The 27,607-nt window shown below is 36.0% G+C and overlaps 2 protein-coding genes across 9 annotated transcripts; both read left to right on the top strand.

Annotated features, from left to right (window-relative positions):
- The first annotated feature begins 6,723 nt into the window (after nt 1-6,723).
- LOC122023350 lies at nt 6,724-12,334 on the top strand. Its single transcript, XM_042581401.1, has 4 exons — nt 6,724-6,933; nt 7,014-7,239; nt 7,351-7,413; nt 12,234-12,334. Exons 1-4 carry the CDS (start codon nt 6,724-6,726, stop codon nt 12,332-12,334), a joined length of 600 nt encoding a protein of 199 aa, XP_042437335.1.
- LOC122023824 (homeobox protein knotted-1-like 1) lies at nt 11,563-27,209 on the top strand. 8 transcript variants are annotated; one of them, XM_042582198.1, is made up of 7 exons: nt 11,563-11,905; nt 12,234-12,342; nt 12,429-12,663; nt 12,739-12,852; nt 12,996-13,161; nt 26,249-26,484; nt 26,561-27,209. In XM_042582198.1, exons 3-7 carry the CDS (start codon nt 12,451-12,453, stop codon nt 26,756-26,758), a joined length of 927 nt encoding a protein of 308 aa, XP_042438132.1. In that variant the 5' UTR covers nt 11,563-11,905; nt 12,234-12,342; nt 12,429-12,450; the 3' UTR covers nt 26,759-27,209. The 8 variants fall into 8 exon arrangements, with proteins under 8 accessions (XP_042438132.1, XP_042438131.1, XP_042438126.1 ...); XM_042582197.1 differs by having other exon boundaries at nt 11,564-11,905; nt 12,412-12,663; XM_042582200.1 differs by lacking the exon at nt 11,563-11,905 and adding an exon at nt 11,908-12,048.
- Nucleotides 27,210-27,607: the final 398 nt, after the last annotated feature.

Here is a 27,607-nt window from a genome sequence, read left to right as displayed (position 1 = left end):
CCACAATGCGATCGAGGGAGAGGTGAAGTGAAAATGGGGTTAGTTTAGCGGTATATATAGAGCAACCCTGCGCCAGCTTCGTGCGATTTGAACGGCCTATGAGAGAGGAGAGAGAGGAGAGAGGAAGTGGATGCGGAAACCGAGGCGGCCACAAAAATACGTGACGTCGTAAGTGGGTGAAAGCCCGGGTCTTGACCGGCTATAGCCCGCAGCATTAATTTGATCGCAACCAATCCTGAATCCCCTGCCACCGTCTCGCTAAGTCACCTACGCACAGCTGAGTGCAACTAAATCACCGACGCAGCGTCCAACGGTTCGATCCCAAGAATCGGCAGTGTAGGCATAACTAACCATTTGTTTACTGAGATGAAATAAAAGATATAACGATGAAGTTGTGGATTCCTTTAGTTAAAACAGATAATATTTTTTTTTATTTTATTCCATTTAAAGTGGACAGATTTTTTTTAACAAAAAAGTGTTTAGTTCCATATGCATAGTTTCAGCTTATACTATGTTTACTCTTCTCTCACAGTGTTTCAATGTCTTCCCTTCAGACAAATAAAGAAACTTAATTCATCCTCGGGTGTTAGTAAATCATATCTATATGGCTCAGTTCCACATTAGTAATCCACGTTAGTAGGCCCAATACACATGACGCCGATCAACTTTTCAGTTCGATCTAACTGCTGTAGCATCCAACTTGACATATCGAGTTCTTAGCCACCGGCAAGCATCCAAGCAATCGGTAGCCCAAGCATTCCAGCTCGGCATCCCAAGTGCTCAGAGACTCGAGCACCTGAACTTAGCGTCCCAAGTGCTTGACAGCCTGAGCACTGTGTTGAAAATTGGACCAACAAACAAGTAAATAAATTACTTGTCTTACACTAACAATAACAACACTACAACACTTTTTTTGTGGATCACTCACAATTCTAAGACAAAGAAGAAAAATAAAAAACTTTGACTCATAAATTGATACTTGATTGATTAATGAAACTAAATACAAGGTAGAATATTTATAGTACTCTTCATACAATCTGGACCGTTCAATTAAATTAAATCCTAGCCATTGAAATTCTAATTCTTATCCATGAAATGAGAAAAACACTCTTAACCACACATTTAATTTTATCTTTTACCAAGTCGTCACCTTTATCTATTAGAAAATTAAATAGCAAATCTTATCTATAACTCTTATCTTTTATTGGATAAGTTTTATCCTTTATTTGGGTTGGAGTTGATATTTAACACTCCCCCTCAACACCAACCCTTTATACTATGCCGAGTTGTTCACGAAACCTTTTGAATTTGCTAGCGCTCAAGCCTTTTGTGAACAAATCTGCAACTTGATCATCTGTACTGATTTGTCTCATCTCAATTTCTTCTTGGATAACTTTTTCTCTGATAAAATGATAGTGCACTTCAACATGTTTAGTTCTTGCATGAAAGATCGGATTTTCCGCCAAACGAATTGTCGATTGATTGTCACAATATATTGGAATTGCATAATCAACTGCTTGATGTAGGTTATTTAATAGTTGAATCAACCATGTGCTTTCTTGAGCTGTCATTGCTGCTGCTCGATACTCAGCTTCAGTGCTTGATAATGATACAGTTGCACCAAGAAATTGCTCCAGAACCAAGCTTAAATAAGTAACCAGTTGTTGACCTTCTGGTGTCATGATCTCCTGCATAGTCAGCATCACAGTAACCAACTAACTTACAGTCTTCAATTCTTTTATACACAAGACCATAATCAATTGTGCTCTTCACATATCTTAGTATTCGTCGAACTGCTTCCAAATGAGGCTTCATTGGATTTTGCATGCACCGACTTATTACACTAACTAGCTGTGTCAGTCTGGACATCTCACTCTCGATCTCTGAGATCCGTGTCCCCCTCTCAGCGGCTACATGCTCCAGGTTTTGCAGCTCCGAGCTCTTCTTGGAGACTTCTTCTTTGAGAGTCACAATTGCAGCCTCAAGCTGCGAAATTTCAATTGTGATTTCATAATTCCGTTGCTCAACCTGTTCCCTGGCTTGATCCCTAGCCTTCGAGGCTGTGTCAATCTGCTTCATAAGCTCCTCGGAGATCTCATGCGCTCGCTTGATAACGCCATAGGTCACGGAGGGAAGACCGGTTTACTTCTGGGAAGTCGGTAGACCACTGGAGGCAGAGAAGTTCTTGTACCCGCTGACCTTGTTGGAGATCTTGCCGATGCCGGAAAGGAGCATCTGCGCGGCAGTCTCCATCTCGGACTATAGCGAGTCCTTGTGCTTCATGGACTCGTCTCTGAGTCGGATCGCATCGGCGAGCTCCGCTGCGGTGCGTTCGGCGGATCGCGATGCCTCGTCCCTTTCACGAAGGGCCTCATCGCGCCTCCTGACGGCCTCGTCCCTTTCGCGGAGCGCATCATCGCACTGACGGATTGCGTCATGAGCCATGGACTTGAGGCGGCTGAAGGTGCCCTCGGCGGCCTTCCTGGCGCTGCGTTCCTTCTCGAGCTCGGCGAGGAGGTCGCGGATGCGCTGCTCCGAGGCCGAGGAAGAACTGGCGGAGGAAGAAGGGAGGACAATAGGGAGGGGATCATCGTCGCCCTCGACGTCACTGAGGATCGCGGATTTGTCATCTTCATAGGCCATCAAAGCTTCAGCATCCCAATCATCTTCGCTATTCTCTTTAGAATTGGAAGTAGCCGTGTTGCTTTGAACGAACCTTTTCTTGGACCAACAATCTTTTGCCATGTGACCCACCTTCCCACAATTGTAGCACTCGTCAGAAAATTTTTTACGATCACCATAATTCTTCGAGGCTCCCCCTGGACGAGAGCTTCCATTCCCATGATAGATTTTTCCTTTGTCGCCATCCTTTTTAGATCTATCACCGGCATGTCGTTTGAAGCTGCCCTTACTTTTATTGGTGTAGAGCGCTTCCTCCTCACCCTTTAGCGAGACTTCTCCCATTTGCTTAGCCATAGCTTCTTGACCTGCAAGTACATTTTCAAATTCAAGAAGCGATGGTTGTGTTGGGCATCCTTGTATAGCAGCAATAATTCCTCGATATTCTGGCCTCAAACCATGAATAATTATTCTTTTTATCCTTGCTTCCCCAATAGGAGCTGATGGATCTAGCTCTGAAATTTTGCGACATATCAACTTCACCTTGTGGAAGTATTGGGCAATCGTCTTGTCACATTGCGCTATTGACAATAGCTCGTTCTCCAGAAGTTGCAATCTTGTATCATTCTTCTTTGAAAAAAGTGTAGCAAAGATATCACACACTTCCTTTGGTGTTTTGGCATCTCGGATGTGCTCCAACATTTCTTCTTCAACTGTGATCTTTAAGGCAAACATTGCTTTACCTGCCTTAATATTCCATTTTCGCAAAATGTCATTGGCGTCTTCTGCCGGCTGCGTAGCTTCACTACCTTGTAGGTAAGACCAAAGGTCCCCCACGTGTTGTAGTTAAGACTCCATGCATGTTGCCCACGTGTTGTAGTTTTTGTTGTTGAGCTTCTTGATACCTCCTACTACTTGAAGGTCCCCCATCACGTCGAAAAGCTTTGATTATACCAAACAACTTTGATTAAAAAACTTGTAAAGCATAAAACTCCTCACAATCTAAGATAGCTCCACCAAGAATAATCCCTGATTAACTTGGCTCTGATACCAATTGGTGAAAATTGGACCAACAAACAAGTAAATAAATTACTTGTCTTACACTAACAATAACAACACTACAACACCTTTTTTGTGGATCACTCACAATTCTAAGACAAAGAAGAAAAACAAAAAACTTTGACTCATAAATTGATACTTGGTTGATTAATGAAACTAAATACAAGGTAGAGTATTTATAGTACTCTTCATACAATCTGGACCGTTCAATTAAATTAAATCCTAGCCATTGAAATTCTAATTCTTATCCATGAAATGAGAAAAACACTCTTGACCACACATTTAATTTTATCTTTTACCAAGTCGTCACCTTTATCTATTAGAAAATTAAATAGCAAATCTTATCTATAACTCTTATCTTTTATTGGATAAGTTTTATCCTTTATTTGGGTTGGAGTTGATATTTAACACACTGTGACTTCGCACCTTAAGTCCATGAGGCACTTCGCTCAAGGGTATGCCCGAGCTTTGTACGTATCCTCTCAAGTTTCATCTCAATTATATATCCCCTCCAAGCGTCTCAAGCTCCCTCAAGCCCCTCATGATGGGTCTAGTCCCTCAAAAGACCACAAGCACGAGCCATCGCTAGGTATGGCTCTTACAAGGATGGTTGATGATGGGACATGACCCATGCAAACGCATGACCCGAACTAACTGGTACAGGTCATAATTGGCATGCGTACTGCAAAAATGGACTCTTGTTGGTGCTAAGAATGGGAAAGAATGTCTCTTGTCCTTCGCCTTCCCATTCTTTCTTATTCCTCCATTAATGGAGATAGAGAAAGATGAAGAGTCATCTTCCTCTATAAAAAAGCGTCCAAGGTAATTGGTGCAATGAGGAAAAGAGAGCAAGAAGGGTGCATGCATCAATGGTGTGTTGTGTACACAGGTGGGACCGAAACACATCAGAAGTACTGTCATAATTCTGTCGAGACTATGTGTCTTGCAGAGAAGAAGAACATTCAATGCATGAGATTTGGTTTGTGAACCATGAATAACTTTCCGATTCATTCATGATTGTTCTTCCGACGACAAGTGGTTCGTGATCATTTTTCCGACGACAAAGGAAGATCAAGATCTACTACAGGAGATCACTATGAATTTTACATATTTTATATTTATATATTTTTCATGCTTTAGAACTATCAACAATGATATCAAAGCACAAGTTGTAAAAGCATGAAAATAATCTGTATTACTTCGCTTGGAAATCGCAACTTTGTGTCGAAAATTTCCTCCCGAGCCAACAAATGGCTCACGAACAATCGCTGCAAGAACTAATGATCCGATTGTGCGCCGATGGTTGTGTTATGTGCTTCTAACTAAACTAATTAGATTTATTCTAATGGGTCAGACTTAATCAAATAGACATTGGTTTGATCAAATATACTTGAGTTTGATCAATAAGTCTGAGATTGACTTAAATGAGCTTAGATTAATAGAACATAGGTAAGAAATCTCAGTCCAGTTAGATTAGTTCTAATGAGGATATTGGACAGAGCTCAAGATCTAGATTCTCAATCAACCGATCAAATGGATCAGTCGATTTAGACTCCTAAAAATCAAGAAGATTTATTTTTCTTGATTAATAATGTTCGTTATATGTCTATATAAATTAAATTAAGCCGGTTTTGTACTGGTTAGTTTGTTCTGTACTAACTTATTTAATTTCAATTTAAAAATGACACGGATGATTACTAGTCCTGGAAACTCGAATAAGAAGAGTTTCCAATTCTGGATAATTACAGGATCTGGGCGTTGATTCGTTCACTGCCGGTGAATCCTAAGGTGGTAAGATATGGAGGATCTTCGAAGGGAGAACCTTATATGCATAGTTGTGTATGGATTACTTCACCATGAGTTCCTAGAGGAAAATCCTGAAGAATTTGAGAATGATCCAGAGAATATCCTAAAGAATCTAAAGAGGATTCTAAAGAAGTTTTGTTGATAGATCAAATTGAAAATCTTGAAGTTGGTCTATCTGAGATTGCCTCAAATGAGTCCAGGTTGAAGGGAATTATGTTGGCCACTGCACTAGTGTCTGTCCTAGTGGGAGTGGTGTCAGTCTATCTAGTTTGTAAGAGTTCTGTTATTGTTACTATCATTATGTATAAATAGTATTAGTCCATTTAGTTCATGTCCGTTTGTTATATGTTAACAATGTGTGGCATGTTTATATGAATGATATGTTCATTCATATGCTGATTACTTTACATGATACATGAAAAATGATTAGTTCATTTAATTAAAGAAATTATGATAGAATGATGATTAGTTCATTTGTTGGGATGTATGTAATAGTATTGATTAATGTTGATTTGATTGGATCATATAAATGATGAGTGGAAACGTAGTTATCACTTTGATTTTGTAAATGAATTCAAATTAATATTAATTTCTTGAAAATGACCATTGAAGAGCGTCCGGGATGGATAGACTATAAATTGAATGAATGAGGGAATTTTTTGGGGCATGATTAGTGATGATTTTTATTATGTTAAAATTTTATCATATTTTTTTTGAATTGTTTTCTGGTGATTGAACTAGCAATAATTTCTTGGTTCGGATTATATATAAATTTATAAGTTTCAAGTTGATTATCATGTATATCTTGTTTTGGTTATAAGTGGAATGATTTTCATAAATTATTAGAGGTTTTTTTTTTATTTTAATTTCTTGTTTGATATAAGGTGGTTAATTTAAATGTCAAGCATCAACATGCATGAAGTAGAAGAACAAATGGAAGAAGAGGTATTGGAAGAAGAATTAAATGAAACACTTAGGTGTTTGTTGGTGAAATTTTATAGAACCCTATGTGTGTTGATTGAGCATATAGCTTATATGCGTAGTGAACTTGTCCATCGCCCCTTAAGTAGACGACCAATAACTTCTAAAGGATATGATTATATTCATAGAATATTAAAAGAGGATCCTACACACTTTCGAGGAATTTATAGAATGCATCCTGGCGTATTTTTAAAATTGTGCAACATCCTTAGAGAAAAAACACCATTATAAGATACAAGATACATCTGTATTGAAGAAATGGTTGCCATGTTTTTACTCGTTGTTGGTCACAATACTCGATACTCTTTGATTCATAAAACATTTGATCAATCACACTACAATACTAGCCAAAACTTCAACAAAGTGTTGAAAGCATTAAATAACATTGCAGCAGATATGATGGTTAAACCTGGATTTGTAGTACCAGAGAGAATAAGGGAGAGTACAAGATTTTTTCCTTACTTTAAAGTAAGTAATGAAAATCTTCTATTATTTTTATTACTACTATTGCTATTATTATTATTGTTATTATTTTGTTATTGTTACAGGATTGCATTGGAGCTATTGATGGCAGTCATTTTCCAGCAATGATGCCTGGATATGATACTAATAGCTATCGTAATCATCATGGAATGATTTCTCAAAATATTTTGACAGCTTGTAACTTTGATTTAAAATTCATATATGTGCTTAGTGGGTGGGTGGAATCTGTTTATGATTCAAATGTTTTGACAGATGCTTTATCAAGAAATAACGGGTTTAAAGTTCCACAAGGTATATATATATTTTGTTCTATATGTTACTTATTTTATTATTATTATTATTATTATTTTTATATTTTTTTCAAAATTGCATATGTTATTTATATTTGGTTTGGTTTTATAGGTAAATATTTTTTAGTGGATGGGGAATATCCGAATCGGCTTCAATTTTTGGCTCCATTTCGAGGTATGCGATATCATCTCCAGGAATTCACTGGCCAAGGTCGTCACCTAGAAAATGAAAATGAGTTGTTCAATTTTTGTCATGTCTCCTTGCGGAACGTCATTGAGAGGGTATTTGGAATATTTAAATCATGATTTAAAATATTCAAAACAGCTCCTCCATTTACATATACTGCACAAGTCGAGCTTATTTTGGCTTGTGCCTGATTACATAATTTTCTTCGCAAGGAGTGTCGTTCTGATGAATTTATAGTTGAACCAGATAATGAAGCTTCATTATCCTTACCAGAATAAGTTCTTGGTGTCGATTGCTTTTAATCAATTATCTGATACTCAAGAACAACAACGAGCAAATGCAATGCATGGAGAGATACAATAGCGAATCGAATGTGGAGCGATGTTTATCATATTGGCAATAACGAAACTTAGAATTTTTCTTTTACATAAATCCACAAGTTTCTATGAAAAAGTTTATAAATGTCTGTAAAAGTCTTGTAAAAAAGTCTACAGAACTCCATAGAATTCTTTTCACCACTAAGATTCAATACGAGTCAATAAAAATCAATCAATTCCACAAAAGTCTATAATTAAAAAAAAGTCAATGAAAGTCATTTAATCTCTTGATTGAATACACCCAAGTAAAAAAATAAGAAAAGGAAGAGGGGTAATTTGAGAAATAAAATATAAAGAGATATATGATTTGATCAATTCTAAAATAGGTACACTTTTTAGGTAATATATAAAGCCTGCTACGGTGTTTGATAAATCACCGTTTACCTTTCATTTAAAAAAAGTTTTCATCTATTATAAGAATAGGATTTGTAAGAGGTTTTTTTCTTTTGACCTTGGATACTACAGTGAAAGAGAACGATAATGAAACCTTTAAGGAATGGACCATTTAAATTATCATAGGCTATGAAGTTGTAGTTTCGAAAGTTGTAGGCTCGAGGACAGTCGAACCATATTATATTATTATTTTATATTTCATTTTGTTCAATTTGTGTTTGATTATTTGTAGTTATTGTATGTTTTCACTATGCACACTAAGAACCTCCACATCACATCAGTTATTCTATTCAAAGATTTTATCATAAATTTTGAATAGGGTAGCTAAATTTTTTTTACATCAGCTACCCTATCTATTCCTTAAATTTTACATTTATGAACAATACTTCTCTAAATTTAGAAATATATTATATTTCCTAAACATTATAGATGAGAGAGAAAAAATAAGGAAACTAATATATGGTGCAGTGAAAAATGAATATTCAAATTTAATAAAGTAATTTTTTATCATAAATTATGTATTTTGAATAAGGAAGCTAATATGAATGCTCTTATTATAGGTAATAAACAAATAATGAAGGTTATGCAAGCGAAGAGAACCTATTTGCTCTTTTTAGAGTCTAGACCTTTTATACATTATAGTTAAGATGATTATGGTCATTCAAGTATCTCTTATAATCTATTTTCAAATTATATAAAAGGAGATAAATCATGAATAATAATTATACTACACAGTCTTTCTCTAAATTATCAATTATAATGAGTAGTTGTGAGGAGAGGTGTTGCTAAAGGCTAATAAATATTTGTGCACCTAAACTAATAAATAATTTTTTTATGAGATTTAAGAATTTGATTATTTAGGTACACAATCTATATATTTTGAGAGCCTAGATTAAGGAGGAAAGGATGAACAATTAAGTATTAGTTATTCTAATTGAAATAATTTAAAGATTGTTATATTTATTTAGAAGGAATTTAATTAATTAATTAATTAATTTACTTAAATAGAATCTAACTAATTGTGAAATTTATGGCTATTTTTATAAAAATTAAATTTAAAGGGTAATTATATATTAAATAATTTTAAACGATTTAAATTCAAATATGAATGAATTTCAGTTCTTTTTAAAAATACAAAATAGTTTTAAGTAGAATAATTAAAAAATAATTTATATGGATTGTAAAAAGTTCAGAATCTTTTATGAACTCTAAAATTAATCAAATAATTAACTACAATAATTATAATTAATTGTTATAAATTAGGATATTTTTTTCACTTGTAATAATCTAAAAAACACAAGATATAAAACTAATTTTAAAATTAACTTGTGCTATAATAAATGGCAATAGAAAGGTGCTTTCATGTTAAGAAGTGAAAAAGGGGGGAAAAAACTGCAAATCACTTTTTTTCATGTCACTTTCAAATTTTCTTTATAAAAGGTGACATAAGTTAATTTAAAAATTAATTTTTATAATAAATTATAAAAAAGTTAGATAAAAAATTAAAAAGCGTCTCTAATTATTTATATAGTTGGAAGGGTGATTCATTCATAATTTTCATACTTGAAATATTTTTTCTCAATATAAAAACATTTTTTAATTAAAAACATTCTACTTTAACATAACTTTGATTAAAATTATATTATTTTTAAGCCGCAGCTACTTTGCTTTGATATATATTATTCAAAGGAGGAGAGCATCGACCAAAGTTATTTCATTTTAGAGGAGTTTTGATTAAAGCAACTTAAAATGTTACAATTTTAATTATTGTGGTGTATAAAAGAATATTTAAGTATTAAATTATAAATAATTATTATTTTAATAATTTTAAAAAGAGAAATCTTTAGTTAACTAAATAATTAATTAGAAGTTTTTCTTTTATTTTTTACTAAATTTATATGAATATATATTTTATTTTTTTCAGAGTTTTAATTTTTAATAAAAAATATGGTATATTATTTGATATTCTTATCTCATACCATACATATTAAATTATGAATTTGTTTTATGAACTAGTTGTATAAATAAGATAAGTCTATATTGTAGCTGAGGGAAAATAGTTTCCTCTTAATTTTTTAGTTAAAAAGGCGCAAATTCATAAAATTAGAGGTTGAATAACAGAATGACACATCGTCCCCTCTTAACGCACTCATATAGATAACCGTATCATTTTTTTAAAAAAATTGATAGAGTAGAGTCTCCTTTTGGTTAAAAAAATAATGTTCCTATAATTAAAAAAATGATAAATTATCTTAAAATTCTTAATAATAAACTCAACCTCTTCTTTACTCCCTATGTCAGAAAATATTTATTCCATTTTCTACTTGTAAATTTTTCTTTACTCTAACTCCCTAATGCATATCGATCTTTATTTTTTTTAGGTATAAAAAGGTCAAAAAAAAAAAAAAAAATTCCTTTTAAATATATCACATTTAAATTAAACTTTAATATATTTTCTATTAAATTGTATATGACTCTTATTTCACTTACTAATCGATTAATATATTTAATTCTAATTAAATAATGTTGAATTTAAGAGGAATTATACTTTATTTTAATTTTTTTTACTTATAAAACATAACCAAATATTATGTTCTATAAATATATTTCCTCTTAAATTCAGTATGATTTAATTATAATCGAGTATATAAATGAATTAATTAAGTGAAAAAAGAATCGTACTTAATTTGATAGAAATAATATTAAATTTTTATTTAAATACGATAAATTTAGAAGAAATTATATTCTATTTTAGATTTATTTTACCTAAACAATAGGATAATTAGTTAACTCAGTTGAAACAAAGAAAATTTCACACGGAAAGAGTGAAAATAATTTTTTTTTACTAAAACTAAGATTGACGAGAAAGACAACAAGTTGTTTATGCAGTTACAGAATGCAGTTACAGAATGTCTCCCTAGTGTTAGTGTCAGATAAATCTGAAATGTTTAACTATTGGGCCGTCTGATGCTCATCGGATCGACCGTTTTTTAAGGGATCGATCGTTGGATAGCTAGCTGGTGTTAAATAACTTAATTAAAAAATAAAAAATGATAGTAAAGATAGAATTCGTTATTTTATCATCTATAATAAAATAAATCGAGAAATTATAATTAATAGGAAATTTTTTTTCTTCGACTTATCATTCTATTTCGTACAGTCAACTCCAATTTTTTTCCGGAGACTTAATTAAAAAAAAAAAGAAATAAAAACAGTGCGTAGAAGTCGGTGCAAAGATCTCGAAAAACTTGAGTAATTAGATATAGAAATTGCGCAAGCATAGTTAACTTTGGTTGGAGGCGTAAATGCTGCCAGCGAGAGTATTTCCCTGTTCTGAAACATTGCCCTCGAAGCCCGCGAACAAAAGTACTGCCGCGGGAACAAGCGAAACTGTACGTCCTCCCCTCCAGTCACTCCTCCACCTCCGCTCCTTCCCTGGGAGAAATGAAGAGGTTGAAATAGAAAATTAAATCGCACTGGCTCTTCCGTCCGTCCCTCCTCTTCCCCTTCTTCTTCCCAACTCTTTCTCGACGTCGGTTCGGAGAGGAGGCGAGCTGGCCGTCTGATCCGGACCAGGTCTCGCGCTTTGGGATCTGACTCGTGGCCGGATGTCGGAAGCCTGCTAATAATGATGGGACGTCGTCTCCTCGGCTTCGCCCTTTTATCTACTGTTCCTTCCACTATTCCGCCTTAAAGGACCGTGCCTCCACGTGCGCCCTCTCTCTCTATCTCTCTCCCTTCTTCTTCCGTTCTTCGTCTACCACTCCACTGCTGCACTGTGTAGCTAGGGCGAGAGCGAGCAGCCAGCGGACTGACTACTACTACTTCTCCCCAGCTCCCTCTCTTTCTCCGAGTAAAATCATTAAAATAAAATACGCGTCTATCTTTTAGTAAAACCTCAATAAAAAATTAGCTGCGCAGTTCGTTTATGTGTAAATTACGGTCGCTTTTTCTTCTGCTACTGGCCACTGCTCCTGTCGCTGCCGCTGCCGCTGCCGCTGTCTCTTTATTTTGTTCCTGAATCCTGATCCGTTGCAGGCGGAAATGGAAGCTGCTCCTCCTCCTCCTCCTCTTCTTCTTCTTCGCCTTCTTCCTTGCCAGATCGGCTGACCTCCGTCGCCATCCATCCACGTCGCTAATTGCCAGTGTAATATATATTCCTTCTGATCATTGTGCTTTCTCGGTCGCGTAGATTGATTTCTTTAAGCTCGAAAAGGGGTGCGATCGAGTTAGTTGGAAATTAAGCCGGCGAGCGATGGAAGATCTGTTCTGCATCCACCCCGGGATCTTGCAGAGCGCCGGGCACGGCGGGGAGGCGACGGCGATGGGGTCGCTGACCAGCGAGGCGTCGGAAGTGACGGCGGGAAGCAGCGCCGCCGGCTCCGATCTGACCGACATGCTCAAAGCCCAAATCGCGAGCCACCCTCGCTACCCTGCTCTTCTGTCCGCCTACCTCGACTGCCGAAAGGTTCGACCGCGACCCTGCACCCGTCTCCCACGTCTCGGTTTAATTTCTCCTCGCTTACCTTTGAAACTGTTTCAGGTCGGCGCGCCGCCGGAAGTCGCCACGCTGCTGGAGGACATCGAGAGCGGGAGGCGGGCCGGCTCCACCTCTGCCGGCGAAATCGGAGCCGATCCGGAGCTCGACGAGTTCATGGTACGATCCGACTGTTTCCCTCTACTGCTAGTAGCTTTCTCCCATCACCTCAATTGATAAGCCATGACGTCCCTCTCTCTCCCCTCCCCCTCTCTCTCTCTCCCTCGCATGCTACCGATGCATGTGTCCTTCTTTACCAACAGGAATCGTATTGCTTAGTGCTGCTGTGCTACAAGGAGAACCTCTCCAAGCCCTTTGAAGAAGCCTCGTCATTCCTCAACCACATCAGTGCGCAGCTCGCCACTCTCTGCCCTTCTTCGTCGTCCAAACCCGCCGCCGCAGCTGCCATGAACATGGCTCTACATCCAGGTACCTCAGTGATCTCTCTGTTATAAATTAAAGAAAGTTTATTGGAACGGTCAGTAATGAGCAGTCAAATCGCGTCCATGCAAATGGCGTGCAGCTATGTAGCTGTGCTGTGTCAGAAAGTAGTGGTGGCGTAGGGTTCAGTCGGACGTTGTACATCTCCTTCCTCCTTCTCCTCTTCTTCTTCCATTAACTTATATAATAGCTTATATATAGTGCAATACCTCTGGGATTTCCTCACTCGTACTATAGTTTGTACTTTGTACACTTTTTTTTTTCCTCCTAGCTCGATCCCAACTTCAAAACTATATAAAACTTTATCAATAGTAATACATGTTTCGCTATATTTGTCTCATTTGTCTTATTTTAGATTAAAAAAACTAGCTGAAGCATGTAATTAGCAGTGTTGGAAAAGGAACAGTATATTTGCTAAAACTGACTTTGGCTTTAATTTTATATTCATATTTATCAACTTTGAATGCTTATGGAGTTATACAAGAACTCTTGAAGCCAATTCTGAGCTTATTGATTGGTTAGTAAGATATTTGATGAGAGAAGTGCAACCCTTAGTAGTCTTGCTAGTTATAGAATCTCTCTAATTTTTTTCACTGAAAGTTAGGAGATGAAATAGATGGAGAAAGGAGGCTTAGATTGAGCTTTTGTTGGTGAAGGAATGAGGCAGGGTTTTTTAATCATAAGTTATGGAGAAAGATTGATCATTTTGTATACACTTGAATGGCTAAATGCATACACACTGATATTAACATTAGTCTTCAATCTATTTGTATTTTCTTATATACTTCAATTAGCTACAATTATGAGACTCGTATGGTAGGATCATAAGTTCCTTGACTTGCACCATTTTTAGAAATATGTTGCCTCAAACCGATATCTAAATTGAATATCTCTAAATATGGAACAATGTCAACCATTAAGATACACAAAGTAGAAGAAGAAGAAGAATATAAATACTATGAAAAATAAGAGTAATTAATGAGATTTGATGTAAGCTTATATTCACAAAAGATGTTAAGTTTTTGTAATATAAGAGAAAAGTACATTGAAAATTAGATAAATCGGTGTTCACACAGTGCATAAGAGACCTTTTATCAATTTACCCTATCTCCCTTATTATCACTAATAGAAGAAAAAAAATTTAGATCTATTACTCTTTGGACATTAGTTTTTTTCTTGTTTTTGCAAGCCTCTCGATCTCTCACAAACTTTAAATGCAACCTATGACATTTTTAAGATCAGAAATGCTCAACTAGTGAGAAATTCATGATCATCATGAAATAAAACCCTAAACTAGTGTTTAATTGACAACCCAATAATCTCCACATTAGTGATATCTTCACCTCGATCATATGTTATTTAGTTACTCTAGTTGATATTCCAAGGTGCCTCACTCTATCTTGACCTAGGGCATGTGTAATTGAACCACCTGATGCCCATTTAACTATAGAGAGATCCATTTCATAAAAAAAAAAAAAACTATAGAGAGATCCATTTGATCCCTATAAGTGCAATCGTACACTAAGTGTTTGTATATAATTATAGTGTTTTACAAAGAGTTTAAGCGCTAGCTTTGTGTATTTTATGTGTGTGTGCGTATGAACTTTGCAAAGAATTAGTAGAAAGAACTTGTAGCTTTCGGAGCATGACAGGACTGAGAGCATTTTGACTTAATGGCTCAGTGGATTTCTAGAGATCAGCGAAGGGTGGTATGAGACATCCAAATTACTGCACAACAAGGAGCATTGAGTTGGGTTGATAACTTTTTCAACAATCATAGGTGGATACAGTGAAAGATGACATGTAGAATGAGCCAAGGGTTTAATGCATCCAAGAAATGAATACTTGATGAGAGATGAATTCTTGGGAAAAGTATCTTTTTGAAAATAGGATTAAAATTAATGAGAATCCTATGCAAGAGGAGGCCTAAATAGAAATTTTAGAAACATCACAAGCCAAGGAAGAGGAGGTAATTCAAGTTCTAACCATTGGGGATGCTGTGGTGGACTCAAGATCATCTTCAATGGATGACTCAAGCAAAGAAACATCTACCTCTTCAAGAAGTGAAAAAGAGAGCAAGTCGATTGAGGAGGAGATTTTGAAGATTAATCTTCAAGTGGCTCAACCCAAGTTAAAAGTAAAAATTACATAATCTGTTTTAGGTGCAATCAAAGAGGGCATTACAAGCCCACTCTTTCTCATCAAGAAAGAGGTAAAGCAAAACGCAAACTCTAAATTTGGTGAATTTGATTTGGTCACTAACCCAAATTGTAGGAAGAAAGAAGTGAAGAAAAATAATATTGTATACTTCATTTGCTAAGAATGTCCTAACTATTGGTCTCATGCATCTACAATGGCTCTCTACTTATATTCAAAATCGCAATTGGTCCATACATGAATAGCAAGTCGTATAGACAATTTTCTTAAGTTGAAACCTCATATTCATTTTTCCAGCACAATCCTAGTCGATTGAAAATCATTTTTAGTCAACATATTCATTGCGAAAGTGTTAGTTGACTCTTTATCTTTCCAATCGATTCATTTTGAAAGTTTCTTAAAATCTCACTCGAGTCTTTTTTAGAAATGCATAAAAATTTTTATAAATCTTTAAAAAAATCCTAAATTTATAGAGATGTTTGTCTAATCAATGGCTACTTGCAAAAAGAGAATTTTCTCCGAAACTCTATTAATCCCTTATCCAAAACTAGCTAAATGGTTCAAATAAATTTTAACTTAAAATCATCTTAGTTTTGGTTCCCATCTTAGTTTTAGTTTTGTCCTTGGAGTTATTGTGTCGCGGTAGGACATCCAAGTTGTCACTTAGGCACCCACGGTTTGATCTCCAACTATGGCGTATTTATAGGAATTTTTCCTCCAAATGGGGCACGCAATTAAATGATGCTCGACTTCTAGGTTGGCCGTCGCTCATGCTTCCTGATTTACCCTGGTGACTGGTGGAAAATTTCTGTGGGGTCGGACCAGCCACCCATGGATAGTCAATGAGGCTAACTAAGTTTATCATTTTACTAAAGCCAAACTGAATTGCACCCATTGCATTTATTTGGCATCCAATGCAACTGAATCTAAATTTCATGCTTCATGAACATTCTCTACATGTTCCATGCATCAAACTTCCCTTAATGTGCTAATTTTCCGGGATTGAGATACTCATGCATCTCCCTGTGGCACATCGTGTGGACCCTTTCTATACCCCAAGCATCCCTATTAGGGCATGTTTGGTTCGGGGTTATCGCTGATAACCTTAGTTGGTTATCAACGATAGCCTTGTTTGGTTTAAGTAATTGGTGATTCCTGGTGATGCAACATTCCCGCCACATAAGCAATTAGGGAATAAAACCAGGAATCACAAAACCTTGAAAATCTTAGGTTTTTTACGATTCCTGGGTTATCAATATTTTTTTCTAAAATTACCCTTCGAATCTTCCCCAACATTCTCTCAGAGCTCAACGCCCCTCCGCCTCTTCCCCAACAGCCGGCGCTGCCTGCTGCCTTGCTCGGCCACTAGTTCGACCTTTCCCCCACTGGCACAAAGCAATACAGCATCGGACGAGGAGATGAGCAAGAGTAAATTACAAGGGACGAGATCTTCTTCCGCCTTCTCCCTTTCAATCTCCTCCACGAGATCTTCTTACCCTTCGACTTCTGCCCAATAACCGTCACGAGCTCGTCGCAGTCAACATGGGGCCGCGTCGATCACTTTCCTTTTTGGTTCCCCTTCGTGGACATTGTTCATAATCATTTTGTGCTTTTCGAGTACCAATTGAAACTGATTTGTGGGGCGTCGATGGCTTGCGGAGGTAAGCATATTAAAAAATTGGGAGAAAGAAGATGTAGGCGTGGAAAGAAGAGAGTAGAAAGGTATGAGGGAGAAAGAAGTTGTCGGTGTTGCTGCGTGGGAGAAAGAAGATGTCGGCGTTGCTGCCTGGGAGTCGACGTTGCTGCCTGGGAGAAGATGTCGGCGTGGAAAAATTGGGCACGAGAGAGAAGCACAGTAGAAAGGTAAGCATATTAAAAAATTTAATCACATGTCTTATCTGAATATATATAAATTTAAAGTATATATAATTAGTTAATGACATATCTAATCATATTTAAAATATATATAAATTTATTTTAAATTTTAAAATTATAAATCAATTTTATTTATTTATTATATATATTATCAATTTATTAATTAATAATATTATAATAATTTAATTTAATTTAATCTAAAAAATAATCATATAATTGTAAGGGGTAATATAGTAAATGTTAAATTAGGTTATACCATTACTTAGGTTGAACCAAATAAGATAAGGATTATATTTTATTCCCCATAATCTTGGTTATGTGATTACCAAGTAATCATATAACCAAGGTTATGTTTGATAACTTGAACCAAATACACCCTTAGAGTACAAAGACCATGGACCCAACTTGGCATGATTCACCCTAAATGGCTTCCACGTACCCGATGGATTTTCAATTTTTGTCTTCCTAGCATGAGATATGATTAATATCCCTAATTCGATCATTTAATTTTTAATATTTGTCCTTTGACTTTCTAAAGTCATTTAAATTTTTAGACCCATTTATGAATTTCTTTAGGTCTTTTTTGAATCCTTAACCTTTGACCTCAAAACTAAGTTTTCAATTATAAGTTTTTAATCCCCTTTGGATCTCCTCGACCTAGGTTTATGTTTCCCCTTTTTGGGTTGCCCTTGTAGGTATTTGAATAATCCTCCTAACATTAGGCATGGTAGTCCTATCATTTTTAATAGTTGGTACCAGGTATTCAATTTACGCCAATTAATCCTAGCGGTAGCCGGTCCGACTCCATAGAAGTTTCCCATTGGCCACTAAGTAAATTGGGAAACGCTCGCAATGGCAGTCTATCAGCCTTACGCCAACCACCCATTAAGGGAAATTCATCTCTTAATTTGTCGAAGCTTGGACTCAATCCTTAGATGTCTAGGAAACTGAGAAGATGCCCTACCGATGCACCATTGTTCGAGGGGCACATGGTAGTTCTATCATGAACCTTAGACCTAGAGTTATCATACAGTTAACTTTAGTCATGATATTTAAAATTAAAATTTTGCTTATGTAAATAAATATAATTATTTCTACTATGCATCATGGAAATGTACATGGAAGGAATATGAATTTGCATTTGCATTTGCATCTATCTTTGGAGCCCCTCAATTTGACCTCAAATTTCTTCCATTCCTTCATTTGCTTTTTTTTTTTTTTCATTTGCCCCTTTGGGTATTTCACATGGCAGTGATCTCTTGCCTCACACGTGAAGCAAATAATATGTTTCTTGTTTATCTCCTTCCTACAATTTGGGTTAGATGAAATATTTCATAATTATTTACTTTTACCTTTATCTCTTTCTACAATGAAAGGACATTCATTTTTGTAGTTCCATTTCCATTGTACCCAAACCATATAATATGCTACTTGTTCTTTTGGGCGGAGCTACATGAGTTTCCAAACTTCTCACATCTTGAAGAGTTGGATCACTCTCCACTCAATTCATCTAACAAAGGTCTCTCATCCTCATTGATTTCTTCAACTTGTGCACTTTGTACTTCCTCTTCTTGTGGAATTTTAGATTTTTCTTTGAATTCTTCCTCCATAACCTCTTCAATATTTTCTCCTTCTTGAGCTTTCTCCCTTTGAATTGATTTTTTTTAAATTCAATAACTTGTTGTCAAAGCTTCTTGTCATCTTTGTATTTTTCTATTTAACTCAAAATGTCGTTAGCTAAAATTGAAAGAATTGATTTAATACCTTTCTTGTTACATTTTCTTTTTTCGACTTAAAGCTTTGTTCACTTTTTTTGAACAGTTCTCTCCTTATCATTTCGAATCTCCTAGCCGCATTTCATGGCTAACGTTACATCGAAGTCTATGTCAAACCATGTCTCCATTCTGTTTCTCCATATCCAAAACTTTCCTCCGTGTGGTGGAATCTTGAATTGTATTCTCTAGCTTTTGTTTAATTAGCAGTTGAGCCTCATGAAGTGATCGACTCTAATATCACTTGTTAGGATTAGATGGTCAAACTAGAGGAGGGTGGATAATGATTGGTCAACTTGCAAGTGATCTACTTACTCTTGCTCTTGATAACAAATTTACAAGCACTCTTAACACAAAAAAAACACAAATAAAAATCACGTACAAGATCGCGAATATGTGGCATTTAACATGGTTTGTATCCCCAGGTTCATACCTTATGACCTATGATCTATTGGTGGATCACTCTTGGAGAATGTCATTATCTTTCTCTTTATCATTCAACCAAATTTCTTATATGCTCAATGGTTACAAGATTTATAAGAAAGGAAAAGCTCTAAGAATATAAGATTTCTAGTAGCGTTTAGCCAATTATTTTTTGCTAGCCTTAGTAGTTATCACCACTTCTTTTATAGTCTTTGAATCCTTGCTTTAAATTTGTTTGTCACCTAACAATTGACTAGTATGTTGCCATCAATTGATTAGTGCTCTAGATCTAATAGCTATGCCGCAATAACTCCTTTTTGCTTTCTCCATTGGCGGCCAGACGATTGGTAATTTACTATTAGTCGATTGATGCCATTATTTGACTCTTTTGTCAATTCAGCCACTAGGGATGGCAACATGCTGGATTTGGGTTGGATTCTATATCCTCCGTCTCCATCCCTATTGGGTATTCAACTTTCGTCCCCATACACATCGGAAAATCAGATATCCATACCCATCCAAATATCCTATTATCATCTACAATTGCATTTGTTTTCAAATTATTTTGATGAAGTTATGGATATTTACCAAATTCTTAAGAAAATAATATAAAAAAAATATTAAAGATAAAAATTAGCAAACTAAACATCAAGAAATAATAAAGAGGTGGGTCGCTGGTGAAATGAAGGAAAAGAATTTGTAAAGTACAAATTAAAGAGGTGTTAGTGGGTTTTGGATTTTATTTGGGATTTAGGAAAAGAAATCTTTTATCTGGTATTCGGGTTGGATATGGGTAGGATTCTATTAGATCCGTCTCCCTACTCAAATCCGAAACTTTCCATACTCGATTGTCCAATTATTTAATCAGGTTAAAAAAAAAAAATTCTTCTATACCCTCCTTCATTCGGGTCGGATTTTGGATTCTCCATTATGTGTGTTGGCTCCTCAAACCTAATCAACTGCATCGATCAACTGCTCTTAACTATAAAAGCTAGTTTACCACAAGATAAGGGCTTTGGTTTGCAATTGACTATTTCATAGTTGATTTCATTAGGGGTATTCTACTTTTGTTGTTGGTCAATTGTTCATCGAATGTTGATAGTTGATCATTACTATGACTACCTTTAAGGTTGTCTACGTATGTTTGAGTCCTCTCATTCCCATGGTTGTAGGTCACTAATAGTCATAGTTCACTAAAGACATATCATTGCAGCTTGACTTTGCTCATTGGCAATTTCTTGTTAGGTTATTCTGTCCTTTGGATGTGTACGAGCCCTTGGTGTTGAGATCAATAGAGTGGCTAGAGGGGGTGAATAATCTTTTTTAACTGATACTATGGTTACATCCTCATTTGGGCTGAATCCATGTCATGCCGAGAGACGAAATGTCTTTAGACTCTCTCGTCTACCTAGTTCTTGTTGACCTCGACTCATTAGGATTACATCTTCCTAAAGACTCCTCAGCATTGGGGCTTTACTCATGCTTAGTATCCAATAGACTTTAGTTTGCCGGGACTTCTCTTTGCCTAGAGTTCATTTCTCCATGACTTCAACTATCTAAAGTTCGCTCTTCTGCTACTTATATACGTGCCTAGATTCACTCCTCCACTACCCTTTTTGAGGGTTGAATGAAGATTTGATCAAAGGTTATAAATAGGGGTTAAGAGGCTATAAAATGAACTACTTACGCGCTTAACTTCTCTTTTCTTCCAATAGCGTTCTATGTAAGAAGAGGGAGGTTTTATACCTTTAGAACATATTCGAGAAGGAGAAAATTAATGAAATATTGCGGAATAACTTGTCGAATAGTCATAGGCCATGGAGTATAAATCGAGGGCTACAAAACCATGTAAACTCTCTTATTAGCATTATTTTTAAACTTGTTTCATATTTGTATTTTTTTTTTGTTTTTTGTTTTACTTTGTGTTGACCTTTCTTGTTGCGGACTAACCCTTTTGTAGAAGCTATGATCGGCTACTCACTGCCTCTATTTGGATCTTACAAATAACACGACGTACAAATGATTTTTTTTCTTTCTCTTGGTTTGCTTTTCTCAATCATGTTTAAAGATATGATCAACTTAAAGTGTGCACAATGGAAATTTAAAAAATTATTTCACTAATTCAAAGATGTGGTTTGGATCCCAGGTCCTATTTCATAGTCTAGTAATTCATGAGATAGATCAAACCCAAAATCCTTACTATGAAAGAAACTCCTTCAAGAGTGGTAGAGAAAATTCATGCAAAATATTTTCTTATAAATATAAATAAAAGCACAAGGAAGGTTTACTTGAGCACAAGAAGGCTTATAAATATAAAATATAAATGCAAGGAAGATATCATCGGACATGAGCACAAGAAGGCTTCGAATGAGCATGGAGGATAAGATAAACTTATTTGAATAGCTTCTAGTTGAAATCAGCCTACTCAACTCTCCAATACTCAATTGAAATCCCTATAAGAAAACCTTATCTACTAACGACTCTATTTGGTGGACTAAGTTTGCATATGGTCTTTAATAAATCATTAGTTGACTCCACGAGTGTCTAGTCAATTCGAACCACGTTCAGTCAATTAGTACATATTATAGTCAACTACTCAACTATCATTCCAATTGACTCAATTTAAATGGCAAGTCTTTGCTTAGGCATAGGATTTAAATCAACCATGTAGTCGTCTAAGTGATGCGGGTTCGACAGAGAAATCTTCTGGAGATCATAACTTTTAACTCGGCTATCAAGGCGCTCTGAGAAAAAAAAATGTGGAACCGCCACATCAGCGGCCCTCATAGAGCCGGTCCACGGATATGGAGGGAGGTAAATGTAGGCACACAGCTGAAAGCGCATGGTGGGAGCGCTAACCCCAGGTAATGACACCTCGAGGATCGAACCCTGGATTTCTCGGCCACGAAACCATGCACCCCGTAGTTGTGCTACGCCCTGGGGACTGTCAAGGCGCTCTCAGGCTTGAATTGAAGCTCGTCTAGAGACTTAGATTTTTTTATTCGGTGGAACCTGTAACCCTAAAATTTCGGATCCAAAAAACATTGTTTAGGGTCTTTTTAAAGGCTCCGAAGACCTTTTTTTTTAACTAATTTTAGTAATTTTTATTTTTATGATATTTAAGGTATTTTGGTATTTGCTTCTACCAATTAGGGTATTAGGTCTATATAAGCATCTTCTTTAATGTTTTGAGATAGTTATTTGATTAATTGCTATTTCTAGTCATCGTCTCATTTCCTAGTATTCTTCTTCAAATCAGGTTATAAAAGTATTGATTCCGGTATTCGTGCTTAGACTTTCAGCGGAGTCAATAGTTATCTGCTGCGTTACTAAGCATACCATTCGATCAGTAGTGGATTCGATCTTCGATTTTGCTTGACTTACACCTTGTAAGCTCTTGCGATCTTCTAAGATCAAGTTCATGCTTAAACTATGATCGAGAACTCATGATCTTGTCGAAGGCTCTCAATCATGCCTATCTAACTCGGAATCATAAACCCAAAGATACAACTTATTGTTGATTGTCTTTTAGTTGACATATCTTTACTTGTCTAAGTGTTCACATTTCATTAGGTCCTCATCTCTTGGATGCACCAAACTCATGACTCTACATGCTATCCTTCGTTGTCAACAATAAAGCCTACATCTTGTGACTTTTGAAAAAACTATCAAACCAATTCCAATCTACTTGTCATGGGATCCCTCGAATGTCCCAGATCATCTTTTTCCAAACTACAATAGACCTTTTTAACCTTGAGCCGAACTAACTTGATCGTGCCAAATCAACATCATAATTTGATCTCATCGAGTCATAAATTTTAAGAGCTTTATGTGCATATTTACCAAGTCCCTACAAACACCACACACACAAACACATATCACTAATATAGACAAAAATTTAATTTGAAACTCTTTATCAAACATACTAAAATATGCTAGTCAAATATAAACCACTTGGGGTATGATTGCACCAACAATGTCGAGGTGTGCTTGTTGGAAATAACCCATTGAACATGAATTGCCATGAGAACTCTCCCTCAAGCAAAGCTCTCCTAGATCCTATCATCGAATGATTAAATTTTCAATTGGGCGAGAGCTTTGCTAACTTAAACCTCGGATATACCTTTTTCAATTATAACTCCTCCAAGTCCTTGAATGTCATATGATATACAAGGAGATACAAACTATGCTAGGCATTAAATCTATAACAAACTCAAACAAATGCTTAGCTGAGAAACATGTTAGGGCCCTACCAATTTAAACCTATGAGAGATGAAGTGAGCTAAAATTCTCTGAATCTTGCTAGTAGATAATAAGCTTGTACGATGAAATAAGCGATCTTTGGCTTCTCAAAATCTAGAATGGATTCTTTGAATTGTTAGTCAGTCCTCAACCTCCTTGTAGATGGATCATAAGAGATTGCTAAAAGATTGAGGTGTAGCATGCCACCCTAATTTATAGTGAAGATAAGAAAGAAAAGAGAGCAGGACCCATCTTCTCCTAGATTCCTTAGGAGGAAATTTCAGGAGGTGGGGAAGGGAAATAAACACTTAGGAACTAGTTTTGCTACTTTCTCATAAAATATTTTCACCCAAATATGAAAAGGGCCCTTTTAGCTAAAACATTAATATTATTTTATTTTTTATCTAATTTTTATTTTAGTTCTTTAAGGGTTTTAAAATTTAGAGTAAGCTTTCGTTTTTATTTAATCTAACACAACACAATTTTTTATTAAAATAAATGATCATTTTCTCATCGTTTAGAAGATAACCATTGTTGAAAAGCAAAAAAGGGTGGGTAGGGTGGATTATTGGGTTGGGAAAAAGATATAAGAGGGAAATCAAGTGGATATACGAGTCTTAAGAGTGGCAATAGGCCGCCTAAAAAGTAGTTTGCTATGTTGTTTTAAATGTTGCATTGATGTCGTATCTTCTTTTCTAATGGAGGTGGAACATTTAACATGAGATTATACATTGTGTTAGACGAGATAATACTAGATTTGAGAAAGCAAAAAAAATTGTGTTAGATGGATTTATTAATCCTTTTTTTTTTAAAAAAAAAAGAAGACAATTTCAAAAAATAAACTTTACTTTTGCTTCATCTCCTAATAATGGTGGCTAGGCATTCTTGCATGATTACTAACCTTTTATGAAATGCAAACTAGGTTTCGCTTATTATCTCATACGCTTTACTACCATGTTAAATGTATTAATATACTGGTACATGCGATGCTAAGCAAGCATGGGCTTGATTTGCACATAGCCAAGCAAACACAAGTCGCCAATTCCAAATGTTTGTGCCAATTCATTCAAGTCATCAGGTTCTCCTACAAGAATTTGTCATCATCTACCATGCATACCCTTTAACAATTCCTTTCTTAGACAATTCTTATTAGTGCCACTAAGTATCATGTAACATCACTCTCTTCATGGCTTCATGCATTAGTCTCTTTGCCCTCCAATTTGATGAAATACAAGGAATAGCTTGATGATATATTGTATGTATATATTGGTGTCACTAGTGTATCTCGTCTTCTCCTCTAATTCACCGAGGCCATTAGGAAACTAGATCTCCTATCAAATATGAGAATATTCAACCTTTTATGGTTAGTAAAATACCTTTAATCCTCAAAATAAATCATATGTTCTTCTTTAATGTGAAATCTTCCCCTATTGCAAAGTTTACTTTGATACCACTTGCGAGGGTTGGTACTGGAGCTCTAGGCGACAAAAGGGAGGGATGTTTGTTGGAAAAAGTTTAGTTGGTAAAATTGAAAAGTGTAGACTAAAAATAGTTCAAATATATGAACAAGTACATCATTATATTGTGCTTCTTTGATCTAGTTAGTAAAGTACCTTTGATGCTCCAGTGAATTTCATTATGAATTTAACATTTTTCCTTCTTGTGGCTAGGGCTTGTTTCGTTTGGGGATTTATACCTCAGCACAGAACTAAGTCTTTAAACCTTGGTTCCAAATGTGGGTATAGGTAGCCACCATCTCATTGGGTTGATGGGATAATGGCACGCGTCGTGCAGGGGCTTATTTCTGTGTCAATGAGGCTTAGTATGTGGGAGTTATGATTAACTGTGAGGGATTAACACATGTTTTGTCGAATAGATCCGCATATAGGAGCTGTTCCAAGGACACTATGTATGCTTAGAACCCTCCATATCGGTCGGGTGATCACTTTGAGACATACAAAAAGAGCAACAATGACATTGAAGGGGGTGCCTTTTGATGGGTCACTAGACTAATTACAGTGGAAGCTTGGCTCAACAAGAACTCCCTATTTAATCACTATCTTAGCCCAAACCCCCCCTAGTCAATATCGACTTTAACCTTGCAGCCACCTCAAAGTGCAACTTACACCCCATCGTACCCTTCGAACTAACCACATCCCATATTGCATGAGCTGCATACGACCAATTAACATCCAGGATCAGCTGAATTCAAGCTAGTTTGATCGGGGAAAAATTGTAATCATCGCTGATCCCGATATAGTCAAACTCCTAACTCTTCAGCTACCTCTAGACTCTAGCACGCGACCCAAATTCAAAAAGTCCAGGCAGGGATCAAAATCCTGCTAGACTTCTGTTAAGCTAGAACATTAGAACACTGATGTCAAAGAATTCCATTTGTTTTCAGTCTGCCAATTGTCGAGGGAGACAAGGAGAAGTGTGCTTGACTTGTACCAAATCTTAGTCGTGTCTGCTCATGTCACTTGCTACATCCTTGTATGTTTTCTGGTTGCTCCATCGTCAATCGGATACCTGCCACATGAATCATTTTTGAGTTCTCAGTTTATCTTATCTGCATATTCTATGGTAAGAATTATTTTTTGTACCAGGAGTCTCTGAAGATGATCTAAGTTGTGGAGGACTGGAAACGTCGGAAGGCCAGGAATGCGATCCATCCTTAGCTGGCCATGACTTGAAGGAAATGCTGCAGAAGAAGTATAGCGGCTATCTGAGCAATCTGCGCAAGGAGTTTCTGAAGAAGCGGAAGAAGGGAAAACTGCCTAAGGATGCCCGAATGGTGTTGTTAGACTGGTGGAATACTCATTACCGATGGCCCTATCCGACGGTAATCGACTATACTACTACACTATATTGTTTTGTGGGGTGACTATCATCTTGATCTCTTGAACTGGATATTGTAGGAAGAAGATAAGGTCAAGTTAGCTAAGAAGACAGGCCTTGAACAAAAACAGATAAACAATTGGTTCATCAACCAACGAAAACGACACTGGAAGCCTTCAGACGACATGCGCTTTGCACTGATAGAAGGTGTCAACAGCGCTTCCGGTGAGACCATGTTGTGCTTCGATAAAGACTCCATTGGTTCTGAAACAAAATAACTAGCGATCGATCAGCATGTTGCCGCAGAATTCCTGTAAGATTGCATCGGCGAATTTGTGCTTTATAGTGTTTTGAATTGTTGGATGTTAGCTAGTTATCGTATGCTCTTACGAAAGTTGTATAGTCTACAAACATAAAATATTTTGGTAGCACTATTGTATGCTCGGTAAACCAGATGATGCGCCCTTCATGGACGACCCCTCCCGTCTTAGTTGTGTGAGCCTGCTAATCTTGCGATGTACACTGAAATCTCTAAAGCAAGAGCTATGCAAGCGGTTCATCGAAGATTCTAAATGACAATACTAGGGAGTCTTTTTTCTTGCAAGTGATCAATGTTAGAATGTCTCTTATAAGTTGTTTGTCATAGATATAACAATCATATAAGATCTTGAATTAAGATTTTAAATCATGATTATGTTTAATGAATACATGTTGTGGTGATTATCTTCATTTTGATTCTTATCATGTGACCTTGATGTCGCGGGGGTTGAAGTCGTAGAAAGAGTTTCGCGTAAAATTATAGGTAAGAATGTATAGGATAAATCTAATGTGATTTGATTCTTCATCAGAGTATTACTTTCACACACTAATTCTTTCTTTAAAAAGTTGATCTTGTTTCCTTTGTTGGATGCACCTAGGATGTTTTCTGTTATATTTTCTTGCACCTGAACACTTGTGTGTTCTTTTATGTTTAGTGTTACAACTTTAAAGTTTTTATATTTAATAACTCGTTTAAAGTTAGGAAAAACTTACAATAAATTATAGCATAAAGAAGATAAAGTTAAAAATGCATCAAAATTTAGAGATAACCAAAATTGCAAAAATGGAGCCAAGTATGATAAACTTTA

This window comes from Zingiber officinale, chromosome 9B, assembly GCF_018446385.1.
Source record: "Zingiber officinale cultivar Zhangliang chromosome 9B, Zo_v1.1, whole genome shotgun sequence".
Taxonomy (NCBI): domain Eukaryota; kingdom Viridiplantae; phylum Streptophyta; class Magnoliopsida; order Zingiberales; family Zingiberaceae; genus Zingiber; species Zingiber officinale.
The sequence above is the reverse complement of the archived record's forward strand: the minus strand, read 5'-3'. Positions and strand labels throughout refer to the sequence as shown.